Raw genomic sequence first — 14,102 nt, forward strand, 5'->3', positions numbered from 1 at the left:
TTCTTTAACAGTGCAGATTCATTTAAGAATCTGCTACCATTTTATTATACGTACTGTGTTCCTTGAAATGAAAAAAAAAAATTAATATTCAATCGATATATCCAATAAATTGTAATTACGCATTAGCTTTCAGAAAGTATTGTTTGTGTATTGTGAAGATGTCATCGCTATGTCAGTCAATTCTAAAATGTTCTTTCATTTCTTGTTTATTTTGAAGAAGACCTGATGGGCTTTCTCAACCTTAGCAACCCGGCTTCTAAACGTTTAAACTGATGGAGACTTACCGACTGAAGTCTATGTGTTCAGATGGAGATGGCCACTCTGGTCCATCTGAAAATACGGATAATAAGTATGAAGAAATTTGAAAATAAGAGAAGCAAACCTTTTCGAGCCATTTTTTATTCATAGCTATGAGAATATCAACTCCGTATTCTTTTAACACGAGTAGGCTTTTCACTCACAGCAATCGTTTACAAATTCTTCTGCATATATGTAGCTAGTATAGTATTCTGTAATAATATATGGTTAAATACTATTTTATTTTCTTTGATGATATTTCATTGACATGAGTGACCTAGAAAATAAATACAACATCAGGATAATAAATGATTTTACCAATCGTGTGTATTTGTTTTAAGATTTGATAAAGGAATATTACTATTGAAATAGAGAAGTCGAAATAAGGACAGTTTTATTACCTATGTATCTTGGAACAAAAGCAATAGATCGTGATATCCCGTGCTTTCCAGTTTGTGCAATTATTATTGTAATCGCTGTAAAGTCAACATCATCTGTACATGGAGGTACGTATAGTGAAACGCACTGTTTCATCTTGGTTTGAAGATCCCTCACAGAGAGGACCTATTTGACAAACAAGAACAACACCATATTGCTGAAAATATTTTTCTTGAAACCACAGGGACCCCTTTTTATTTCAGTAAATAGTCAAGGATTTTATACTTGTTTTGTATGTCGCATTTAAATCTTATAAATACAAACCAATATAACAATACATCATGCATGTTAACTTTACCTGGCTTTCGATTTCTTCTCCATCACGTTGGCACGTGATCGTGACGTCACCAGACCTGGGTTCAATGCTGAAAGGAACTGAGCAGTGACATCTGTGGTAAAATTGTTGCTTCGCCTCCTCTCGTAAAATCTGTTCAGAATATTGATGTTTAATTAGCATCATTAAATATATTACATTTACCACTTTACCATAATAATAATTATTGTGGATATATTTTAAATGCAACTTGTTCAAAATTATCTGAAAATCGATTGAATTTCTGTTCCATTTTTAGAAATTTTCAAGTAAGTTAATTTTGCACCCATTTGGAAGGGGTCAATAGCTTGATCAACATGATCAAGACAATATACAATAATACCAATAATCATAAGAGTATTGAAACGTCGTGATCTAGTGGTTAAGTCTGTCGTCTTTCAATATGATGGACATCGGTTCGATTCCCAGTCATGGCGGGTTTTTCTTCAGCAACTGATTTACACTCAGTTTTGTTTCACTCAACCCTGATGAGGTAAATAGGTACCGGCAGGAAGTAATTCTTCAAAAAGCTGTAAGCACCGGAATCGGTAGTCTAGCGTAGCCCAGACATGTAGAAGCGCCTTGATATTCTAAAGACGATATGTGCGCTATACAGTGCGTCCCACAAAAACCGAAACCGAGATTTATCTACGGTTTATCACAATTTCATCACGAATGCAATAGACAAATTACCTACCACTGTAAAATTTATAATCTCCTCTCTCACCTGAAATTACTTATATTGTTTTTCATTCACGCATGAGCGAAAAAAATAATTTGAAGAAGGGATACCAAAATGTCATTTTTGGGCTGTATCTTGGTTTCAAAAAGAAAACCACATTTTTAAAAAGTTCAATATCTGCTCTTTAATTTGATACCTCAATTACAAAAAATGGTCGAGAAATAAAAAAAAGTTCTGGTAATTTGAAATAAAGGCTGAATTTCAATAATTTCATAAAATGAAGAGGTTTTACAGGCTGACGTTTGAACTCACTCGACACTCCGTTTTGTTGACGATCAGCCATGCATTAAAGAGAAATGCCAGTAGTTGCAGTAAACACTGATTTCATGAGAAAGTCTATAAAACCAGGCTTAATTGTCAGTATATCATCGAGGATCTGGATCTGGTACAGTCATATAAACTGAACTTTGTGAAATCTTGAAATCTACGCTGAAAAATAATTACACTGAAGATCACCAACACAGATAAACGCACGTGGGACAGTGTATTATTATTGCTTTGAATGTCGTGCCCGACGCTTGAACCGAATCATGTGCTTATTTGCTAATTTCTCAGCAATTAAACAATTTCTACCAGAATCCTTTGGCACATATTCTTTATTTACACAAACAGACACTTTGGTGGTCATTTCATTGGATTTTGTACGAACTCATTTTCATATCGTTACCAAAACTGGCATTTAACTTTATTTCTTTTGTTAACCATGCGATAGCTTCTGTGGGAAACCGGTGAAAACACGTTTATTTAATGAAATTATTAAAATACAACCATTGTGTCGAGGGAACATTACTTTTTTATTTCTTGGCCATTTTTTGTGATTAAGGTCACAAATAAAAGAGCAGATATTGAACTTTTTCGGCATGTGATTTTCTTTTTGACATTTAGATACCCCCACCAAATGAGTTTTTGGTTTCCTTTCTTCAAATTGTTTTTGCTCACTCATGCCTGAATGAGGAATAATCTAAGAAATATCAGATGAAAGAGGAGATTCTAAGCTTTACATTGGTAGGTCATTTGTCTATTGTATTTATGAATAAATTTAGGATAAATCATCGCTTAATATCAGTTTCGGTTTTTTTTTCTGGGACGCACTGTATTAATCCTATATTGTTTCTATTATTATCATGAAAGCACCAAATATAAACATATCTTCGTTCTACATATAATTACCATGGTATAATCAAGACAACAAAATGAAAATGGGCGAGCAATCAATAAATTCCTTTCGACAGGCAAGTTTTTTACCTCATCTACGATTGAAGTGATGAACAGATGATGTAGCTTGACACAATACTAATATATATATGTAGCCCAAGCCATCAGCTCAAAATGAAAATTGTGGCAAAAAAGTTAAACTTAAGGTGACATTTAAGTAGGGTTTTAATGACAAGTGGTGATTGCTAAATTATGAAATCTTGAAAAGTATTCCAAGATGTCATCAACATTGATTATTCTTACCCGTTCGGTCCCAGGAAGATCGTTATACATCTGGAGATTTATTGAAAATTCTTGACCCCTCTCTATCTTATCTGGGATGTATGGAGTGCACATAAGTTTCTGTCGGATCACCTGTTGTTCAAGAGGAATAAGAACCCACCAGTCAGCACAGTGAGTGATGTAGAGCTCTAGATGCCTTTCGTATATTCTGCAGTATGGTGGCTCGTCCGATGAGTTGGATGATCTCTGTCTTGAAGTTCTTGGTAGATCTTATGGAGATAAAACAATTTATACAATTAAATTTACATGACTGTAGATTCTCATTAATTGTTAAATTAAGATAATAATCTCGAACCTTAAAAAAGTACTCGTCTCCCCCCCCCCTCCCCCTCCCTAAAAAAATCTTACACGCAATTCTGGGGAGGGCTATGCTAGGTTTCGTGCTGCCATGCCATGCAGTGCTTCAGGAGATGTGGTGACCCTTTGTTAATTTTCTTGGTGCACTATGTATGCATTGATTATATACGACAATTAAAATGGCATTGACAGTCTAATAAAAATCACCACCCTAATGCTGTTGATGTCAATGACTGACCATATGTTTATCAATGATGTTGGTGATGATGGAGATGATTATGATGAGTTGAAATTGGCTGATGACGACGTTGAGAAAAGTATGGAGGGTGATAAGGAAGATAAGTGATGATTATCATGATGATCGTAATGACGTTAATGTTAATGATGATGGAGAAGACATTTGGGACTTAGGAGGGGTTCGTGACGGTGACGATAATAGAAATGAGTCAATACAGATGACGTGAAATGTGGGCGAGACTTAACTTTGATGAAATTAACCAAAGTTGATCAAACCTGACGACGCAGATTAACTTACCCTTAACCGAGTCCCATACACGAGAAACGATGTCTGGTTTCACTTGATCTGGATTAATGACCACTGAAGAGTGGGGTATTTTAATTTCAACAGGATACTGGAAGACCATATGTGGAGGATCACATCTGATTCCATAGCAGGCAACTGATTCATCTTCGTGAAGGTCGAAACGGGTAGCTCTCGTAAGACTGTAAGTGTGATCTCGCCTTGTCATCATGGAGAACAGCGCCAGGAGGGATAAAGATTGACACGTCATGGTATCGTAGATCAACTTTTTGGTTGTTAGATGACTTGACTTCAACGGAAAGATTACTAGTACTTGGTGGTGCATCTATTTTTTTTTTAAGATAGTAAAACAGCATTACAATATCAAACTTAATTTTAAATGTACATACAAATTTAAGTATAAAACATATCCTTACGAAATACGATAAATTACAGAATCTGCAATTATCATTACGAATTGTTTGACCAATTTTAGTAACATGAACATTACATTTTCCCATTCGTGTTCACGTTTGGAACTGATATCAAACACTTTTACTAACTTGAAATGGCAAACTAAACTGTAATATTAAGAAGAAATTTGTCAATTGAATGTTTAATACCTGGAGATGGAAACATTTTTCATGGTGAGCAAAAGCAAATATCGATACAATATCTAGGGGGTGAATTTAATGAGGAGCAATAATAAATGTCTGAAATTTCAAATCTTACCTTTTGAATATACAATATCTTCTATAGGTGACCTAAAATAAGATAAATAACATTCATAATTACTTTAGTATCTAAATAATTTTATGTATTGTAATATAAGTAAATAAGTTCATGCATTTCCATAAATTATGCAATTTACAAATTACTAAAATGATAATGCATCAACTTTTGCAAAAGAAAATATGCAATTTGTTGGAATTTGTTTACCGTATGTATATAGAACTTTAAATTTCGCAATATAAGTGCTGGCTTTGTGATAGCTGAAGGAAGTTCGTATTAATGTTTTCAAGAAAAAAAATCAAATTAAATCAATTGAAAGCATAAAATACGTTTTCGTTGACCCTCATAATACATCTCAGAAATTATATAAAAACATTTTATAGCTAGCAGTTTTGATAAAATAAAACCAAGTGATATCAAAAAATACAACCTTAGCAAGATCATCTGATTGATCACGTGGTCCTTAGCATAGTCGATTGGTAGATTGCCTGCATCGTCCTTTATATCTAAACTAGCTCCATTGTCAAGAAGATAGAACACCATTCCCTTCTCAGGAGGTAACGCCCCATTGTAGTATTCATTGGATATCTGTAAAAGAATAACACGTAACTCATTTTCCTGCAGGAGCTGCGTTCAAACTAAAGTCAAAAGAATGTCCTTTCTGTGCAGATTAATTACTTAGCCATTCTAAAGTTTGTTAGTGTGAACTCTCTTCTTCAGGTTTTAATCTAGAGATTTGAAAGTGACCTTAGAAAATATGTCCAGCTTTTATTTAGCATCAACTATGTCAGCAAAAAACATAATGTGATTATTCCAACTCGTACCAAGAGCTTGTTAAGAACAATTTTCAATAGTATGCCAGGGAATGTTAAAATATTTTGATCATTTGATTAGATATCCCTAAAAAATACAATATTTTGTTATAAAATTTTGTTGAGGTATGCATACGTTTCTCTTGCCTTAATTTCAACCCACTGTGTAGTGGTACAATAGGGAATTCATTGTTGAATACATTAATAATATTAAAGTGAAAGGGTGTGTTACAGCTAGGTTAACGTTAAAAACCCTGCTGCATCAGTTTCCAATTGAACAAAAAAGAGGGGGGAGAAACAAGAAGGAAGATTATCAAAAAAAATGATACCCTTGTAAACTCTAACTCTACATTTACTCTTGTTAATTTGTTTCAAAATATGCTGGAGCAACCATGTCAAATCAGTTTTCAATTTGTGGGAAAGAACGGGAGGGGAAGACACGAAAAGGAGGAAGGTTATGAAAAAACCCTTTATCTTTATATCTATTCCTGTAATTTGTTAGACCAAAATATGGATGCCCATGTCACCTTTTTTAATGTGTCAGTTTCCTTCACAGTCCACTCAGTCCTGTAGCATAACTTAATGGCTTGGTGTAGACACGTCTGACCGTCAGTTGATTGGTTGTTCAGATCACATCCATAAAGTATTAATTTCTCTACTAGGGATGCATCACCGCGGAGGACAGCAAAGTGGAGAATCGGTAGATTGTTCTGAGGGATTTAAATATGAAATGCGTTTTTTTTTATTGATATGTGAGCCAGAATGACCGAACTATCTTGTAATCGTACCCAAGACCATAGATAAAAGTAGATGATTTTCCCCTTTCTGTTGATATGCCACACACAAACATGACATCGTATCTATATGAATTGGAATATAATTAAGAATCATATTCTACATTGTATTCTAATTTACTTTATTTTTTCTCGAAAGCAGTTTACTCGACAAGCCTTAAAGATTTCTATTACGTTCAAACACGTTGCCATAATTAAAATAATGCATTATGTTATCTAATTTCCTTATTATCATTGTACCAGTTATACAAATCTGTAGCCTGTACAGTGTAGTTTTTGTGGTCAACTTGAATTGAATTATGTATCAAACGCTACTATATTACTACTCTACAACTACTGCAAAACAATAGTTATACTTTTCATGATGATGATGATGGTAATAACGATAATATTAATACCTTTGAATTCCAATCAGCAATGAGTAGATCGGTGATATCTTTGAACCCAAGAGTCAATGCATGGTGTAATGGCATCTGGTCGTCCTTGTCATCAGAAAAACATGCTCCTTCTGAAAGTAGAACTTGAACAAGCTCGAAGAAACCTTTTTTAACGGAAATGTGTAATGGTGTATCACCCTGGTTATTTTCTTTGTTAACCTTAGCTCCTTGACGAAGCAAGTGTTTCGTGATATCGAGATTGCCATTTTCAACAGCAAAGTGTAAACCTGTGCAGCCCTTGTTATCAGCAGAATTAACCTCAGCTCCTTGAACAATCAGATACTCGCATATATCAAAATGACCTCTTTCAACAGCAACGTGCAAGGGGGTCCATCCCTGATTATCGGCCGTATTGACATCTGCCTCATAACTTAAAAGACACTTGGTGACTTCAAGATGGTCATTCTGAGCAGCAATGTGTAACGCAGTTCGACCATTGCTATGTATAACATTCACCTTAGCACCTTGATTGATCAAATATTTGGTGATGATTTGGTGACCGTTAAGAGCAGCACTACATAGGGTCCAACCATCGGCATCTCCCTCGCCAACCTCAGCTCCTTCACTGATCAGATATTCGCACGTGTCAATATGACCTTCTTGAGCAGCAACCTGTAATGGACTGCAGCCGTCACTGTACCCCTTATTAACCTCAGCACCTTGACTGATCAGATATTTGGCGATGAATGTATTACCGTTGGCAGAAGCACTAAAAAGAGTCCAGCCGTCACTATTTCCGTCTTTTACCTCAGCTCCTTGGCTGAGCAGATAATCGCAGGTGCCAAGATGACCTCCTTTAGCAGCATAGTGTAAAGAAGTACAGTCCTTCGAATCTTCCTCGTTGACTTCTGCTCCTTGACTGACAAGATATTTGACAATAAACATATGACCGTCGGAAGCAGCACTTATTATATTCCAGCCACCATCATCTCCGTTTTTCACCTCAGCTCCTTGACTGAGCAGATAATCGCAGGTACCAAGATGACCATCTTGAGCAGCATAATGCAAAGGGTTCAAACCATCACCGTCTCCTTTATTGACTTCAGCTCCTTCACTGATAAGATATTTCAAGACTTCAAGATGACCACTCATAGCAGCACTGTGTAATGCAGTCATACCATCATTATTTCCTTTGTTCACCTCGGCTCCTTGACTGATCAGATATTCACATGTATCCAGATGACCTTCTTGAGCGGCAACATGTAAAGGAGTCCAGCCCTCATCATCTCCCTTATTCACCTCAGCTCCTTGACTAATCAGATATTCACATGTATCCATATAACCTTCTTGAGCAGCAACGTGTAATGGAGTCATGCCCTCATTATCTCCCTTATTCACCTCAGCTCCTTGACTTATCAAATATCTGGTGATATTAAGATGACCTTCCTGAGCAGCACTGTGTAATGTTGTCCCACCATCATTCGTTCCTTTGTTGACCTCAGCTCCTTGACTAATCAGATATTCACATGTATCCAGATGACCTTCTTGAGCGGCAACATGTAAAGGAGTCCAGCCCTCATCATCTCCCTTATTCACCTCAGCTCCTTCACTGATCAGATATTTGGTGATATTAAGATGACCTTCCTGAGCAGCACTGTGTAATGGAGTCGAACCCTCATTATCTTCCTTATTCACCTCAGCTCCTTGACTAATCAGATATTCACATGTATCCATATGACCTTTATGAGCAGCAACATTTAAAGGAGTGAAACCCTCATTATCTCCCTTATTCACCTCAGCTACTTGACTGATCAGATATTCACATGTATCCATATGACCTTCTTGAGCAGCTCGGTGTAAAGGAGTCCTGCCCTCATCATCTGTCTTATTCACCTCAGCTCCTTGACTGATCAGATATTCACATGTATCCATATAACCTTCTTGAGCAGCAACGTGTAATGGAGTCATGCCCTCATTATCTCCCTTATTCACCTCAGCTCCTTGACTTATCAAATATCTGGTGATATTAAGATGACCTTCCTGAGCAGCACTGTGTAATGTTGTCCCACCATCATTCGTTCCTTTGTTGACCTCAGCTCCTTGACTAATCAGATATTCACATGTATCCAGATGACCTTCTTGAGCGGCAACATGTAAAGGAGTCCAGCCCTCATCATCTCCCTTATTCACCTCAGCTCCTTCACTGATCAGATATTTGGTGATATTAAGATGACCTTCCTGAGCAGCTAGGTGTAAAGGAGTACTGCCCTCATCATCTGTCTTATTCACCTCAGCTCCTTGACTGATCAGATATTCACATGTATCCAGATGACCTTCTTGAGCAGCAACATGTAAAGGAGTCGAACCCTCATTATCTCCCTTATTCACCTCAGCTCCTTGACTTATCAAATATCTGGTGATATTAAGATGACCTTCCTGAGCAGCACTGTGTAATGTTGTCCCACCATCATTCGTTCCTTTGTTGACCTCAGCTCCTTGACTAATCAGATATTCACATGTATCCAGATGACCTTCTTGAGCAGCAACGTGTAATGGAGTCCTGCCCTCATTATCCCCCTTATTCACCTCAGCTCCTTGACTTATCAAATATCTGGTGATATTAAGATGACCTTCCTGAGCAGCACTGTGTAATGTTGTCCCACCATCATTCGTTCCTTTGTTGACCTCAGCTCCTTGACTAATCAGATATTCACATGTATCCATATAACCTTCTTGAGCAGCAACGTGTAATGGAGTCCTGCCCTCATTATCTCCCTTATTCACCTCAGCTCCTTGACTTATCAAATGTCTGGTGATATTAAGATGACCTTCCTGAGCAGCACTGTGTAATGTTGTCCCACCATCATTCGTTCCTTTGTTGACCTCAGCTCCTTGACTAATCAGATATTCACATGTATCCATATAGCCTTCTTGAGCAGCAACGTGTAATGGAGTCATGCCCTCATTATCCCCCTTATTCACCTCAGCTCCTTGACTTATCAAATATCTGGTGATATTAAGATGACCTTTCTGAGCAGCACTGTGTAATGTTGTCCCACCATCATTCGTTCCTTTGTTCACCTTAGCTCCTTGACTAATCAGATATTCACATGTATCTAGATGACCTTCTTGAGCAGCAACATGTAATGGAGTCATGCCCTCATTATCTCCCGTATTCACCTCAGCTCCTTGACTTATCAAATATCTGGTGATATTAAGATGACCTTCCTGAGCAGCACTGTGTAATGTTGTCCCACAATCATTCGTTCCTTTGTTCACCTCAGCTCCTTGACTAATCAGATATTCACATGTATCCAGATGACCTTCTTGAGCAGCAACATATAAAGGAGTCGTGCCCTCATTATCTCCCGTATTCACCTCCGCTCCCTGACTAATCAGATATTTTGCAACCTCAATATGACCATTGAAAGCAGAACCACGCAATGCACTGTAACCGTTATCATCAACCCTATTCACCTCAGCTCCTTTACTGATCAAATATCTGATGACTTCAAGGTGACCTTTCTGTGCAGCACTGTGTAATGCAGTCCAACCATCACCCTCTCCTTTATTCACTTCAGCTCCTTGACTTACAAGATATTTCACTACCTCTGCATGACCAGATGATGAAGCGCTTGCCAATGGCAATAAATTGTTTTGCTGAGTGTAATGTACATCGGCTCCTTCACTGATCAAGTATTTCAACATGTCAATCCTGCCATAACGGGCAGCGATATACAAGGGTGTCCATCCTTTACTATTGACCTTATTAATACTGGTGCCCTGACTGAGGAAGTATCTCACTACATCCTTGTGACCATTCCTTACGCTTTTGAGTAATGCATTGTAGCCTGTGTTGTCCTCTTTGTTCACATTTCCACCATGGCTAAGTATTACTTTTGTTGCTTCAAGGTTACCATATAATGCAGCAAGATGTAAGGGTGTCTGTCCATCTTCATTCTCCTTTTCTACATCACCACCGTGTTCAATGAGAAACTCCATGATATCTTCCTTGCCACGTTGTGCGGCCATGTGTACTGGAGTGTTTCCGTTTTTATCTGATTGGTTTACGTCAGAACTTTTTTGTAATAGGCCTTTGATCGCTTGAAGATCATCTCGCGATACTGCACTCTGAAGATCTTGATTCTGACGATCCATACTTGCCATTGCATGACTTCACTTACTACATTTCACCAAGCTCTCTAGAACACAGCCGGATTTCCTTGGGTCTAATGTAAACGTCATATCACTTATTTCGGTTGCAGAAATGTGTTTCTATTCTGATCTGATTGATTTTTTGTTTTGAGTCTTGTTGCAATCAAGTTTCAATTGCTTTTTATTGATTAGCTCAATAAATTGCAATGCAAAGACCTTGACTGTGTTGATCAGTACAGGCAAGTTAATGACAGCATGCATCGGACTCCAGTTACTAATCTAACAGAGCCCGACGACCGTAGGTGTACTGTAAACCGAAAATAAGTTATTTTGGTTGCAGACACGTATTTCTACTGTGATCTAATTGGATTTGCGCTATAACGCTGTTGTAGACTGCCAACTGCTTGGAGATCACCTCTTAACTTGATAGTGCACTCTGAAGACCGTGATTCGGTTGATCTACACTTGCATACAAAAAACGTCGTATGGGACCATGCATCAGACTTTACCTACACTGTTAAAAGAACCTGATTTTACAGAATAGAAAAAGAAGATTTAGCAGAAAGCAATAGCAGAATCATTCTGTAAATTCATAACACCGGATTTTTTTCTGCAATTTAACAGAACAGGTCCGGTTAAAAAAGGGAAAAGGGTGTTCCATTTAAGAAAATTTGTAAGATTCCATACACCAAATACCAATTTCCTGTAATAGTACGTGATATAATGTAAGATTACGCAAATTGGTAAGATTACAGGTGTTCTCGAGACTGTGCCGCATGAACTTTTATTTTAAGGATAAATTTTCTAACAGTGTAGTGCTAAAGATCATACAAGTCGAAGTTAGGTCTAATTTGAACTTCAAAGGAATTTTCTTGGTAGTCGAAATGGGTTTCCATCAGCGGCGGGTTGATTGATGTTTGATCCTTGCTTTAACGGACTTTCGGCTTCTTGGTGATCACCTTGCGATAATACTGCACTCTGAATACCTTGATTGTGCTGAGTTATAGGCCTACCGGCCATAGTCTGGTATCACGCGTCGAATCGACTTTGCCTCATACTCTACAACACAGCAAGGTATCCGCAGGTCTAACGAAAACTTCATGAGATTTAGTTTCGGGGCAGAAGTATTATAGTTCATTGCTCCGCTCCCAAAGACACCTATGTTCAGGTTGATCAGAATGAAGTTCTTGAATCTTTTGTTACCTGTTGCTACGACGAAAATGTGTACTTTCACGGGTACAACCGAGGATACTGCATGTATAAGGCAGAATATTTGCGAGGCACGTTCTAAATCATGGCAGTGCATGCGCATTGTAAATCAGCACATCTCAAAATTCCATGCGATAGTTGTCATTACTATATATTTATAGTGATTAGTGAACTTTACCCTATCTAGGCCGGGGTATTTTGGGAGTTCATATGGCCGGGGGGCGCGTTTCCGTTTTACACCCTGGCGAAGGCATTTTCCGGAAAAGTAGCCAAAAAGCGACTAGTGAAGAGTCTACGTCGCGATTTCAAAGTCCGCACCGAAGTTATCCGCAGAACATACCGTACTTAAGCCCGGCTCACACCTTTGCGTTTTTAGCTGCGTATTGCTGCGATAGCCGAACGCAGCCTAAACGCAGCCTTAAGCAGCACGACGCAGCAAAACATTCGGCAGCCCTCACACTGTTGCGTATGGAGTTCGTTATAGCTCGTACATTTTTTCGAAAAATGACCGCTTACGGTCGCTTTAGGTTGCGTTTTACCTCGCTCTAGGTCGCTTTTGCTCGTAGCAGTACGATGCAATACGAAGTTTGCTCGCCACGTTGCGTGTTTATCTCGTTAGCCACTCGTTTGTTGCTCGCTAACCGCTCGCCCTACCTCGTCTCGCCTCGACTCACTGCTCATTCACTCGCTTTATCTCGACTGCTGCTCGTTCCGCGGCGTAACAGTTCGCTCTGCTGCGTACACGTGTGGTCGTATATTGCAGCGGTGATGATCATTTTGTGGTACTAGTCATAATCTTTTGACGAATCTACAGGCAAACATCGCTTTGTGAACTATGACTTCTCTGCAAAGCTCTTCTATACAAAAAAATTAAGCTTTTGCTTCAGCTGGAAGAGGAAGAGGCCACTGACGAGGGGAATTGCTGCTTGAGTTGCATCGACAAAGTCGTATCCGGCCTCGAAGTTGTTGGATTCGGTCTTGGATCTGCAGGAGGAATGAGCAGGGCCATTTCAACCAGCTGATGAGGGAACTAGAAGCTGAAGACCAAGAAGCATTCGCAAACTATTTGAGAATAAGTCCTGCAATGTTCAGTGAGTTAGAACAAAGACTCCATGGGAGACTGGAGAAGCAGGACACCTTCTTCAGGGAAGCTCTTTCACCTGCACTAAAGCTCTAGCCGTCACCCTTAGACACTTGGCCACTGGGGACAGTTACAAAACGCTCATGTATAGTTTCAGGGTAGCCGATAACACAATTTCACTCATAGTCTGTGAAGTGTGCTCTGCCATCATCGAGGAGTTCTCAGACGAGCTTGTTAGGTGCCCCACCAGTCCTCAAGAATGGAAAACGGTTGCACAGGGCTTCGAAGATCGGTGGAACGCTCCTCACACCATTGGAGCCTTGGACGGCAAACATATTGCCATCCGATGTCCCGCTGATAGTGGCTCCATCTTTTACAACTACAAGGGCTTTTATTCGCTAGTTATGATGGCCTTAGTTGATGCCCAGTACAGGTTCCTGTGGATCGATGTGGGAGCTGAGGGATCTACGTCAGATGCGCAGCTTTTTAACTCTTGCGAACTAAGGTAACGCCTAGAATCGGACACCCTTGGAGTACCCCCTCCAGAGCCCCTGCCAAATGACGACGAGAACACCCCTTACTACATCGTGGCAGACGAGGCATTCCCGTTGAGAACGTGGCTGATGAAGCCATATGCTAGAACAGCTATGGCTAGAGAAGAGAGAGTTTTTAACTACAGGCTCTCTCGGGCTAGGAGAGTGGTCGAGAACGCTTTCGGAATTTCTCGCCAATCGATTCCAGTGGCTGCTTTCCACTCTCCGCCAAACCCCTGCGACTGTCAGATTAATCGTTCAAGCATGTGTATGCCTCCACAACCTGATGAGATCTCGATACCCAT

At 39.1% G+C, this 14,102-nt stretch overlaps 2 protein-coding genes across 2 annotated transcripts; one reads left to right on the plus strand and one right to left on the minus strand.

Annotated features, from left to right (window-relative positions):
- Positions 1-280: 280 nt before the first annotated feature.
- Positions 281-10,977, minus strand: LOC121417757 (serine/threonine-protein phosphatase 6 regulatory ankyrin repeat subunit B-like). Its single transcript, XM_041611489.1, is given in 10 exon segments — positions 281-330; positions 699-861; positions 1,034-1,162; positions 3,249-3,496; positions 4,120-4,290; positions 4,293-4,325; positions 4,837-4,868; positions 5,267-5,424; positions 6,841-9,207; positions 9,307-10,977. Coding segments are annotated over 10 exon segments (5,022 nt in total).
- Positions 10,978-13,407: 2,430 nt separating this feature from the next.
- On the plus strand, positions 13,408-13,773 carry LOC121417758 (putative nuclease HARBI1). The gene has a single exon (XM_041611490.1). The coding sequence runs from the start codon at positions 13,408-13,410 to the stop codon at positions 13,771-13,773; it is 366 nt and encodes a 121-aa protein (XP_041467424.1).
- The last annotated feature ends 329 nt before the right edge of the window (positions 13,774-14,102 follow it).

This window comes from Lytechinus variegatus, chromosome 6 (genome assembly GCF_018143015.1).
Source record: "Lytechinus variegatus isolate NC3 chromosome 6, Lvar_3.0, whole genome shotgun sequence".
Classification (NCBI taxonomy): Eukaryota; Metazoa; Echinodermata; class Echinoidea; order Temnopleuroida; family Toxopneustidae; genus Lytechinus; species Lytechinus variegatus.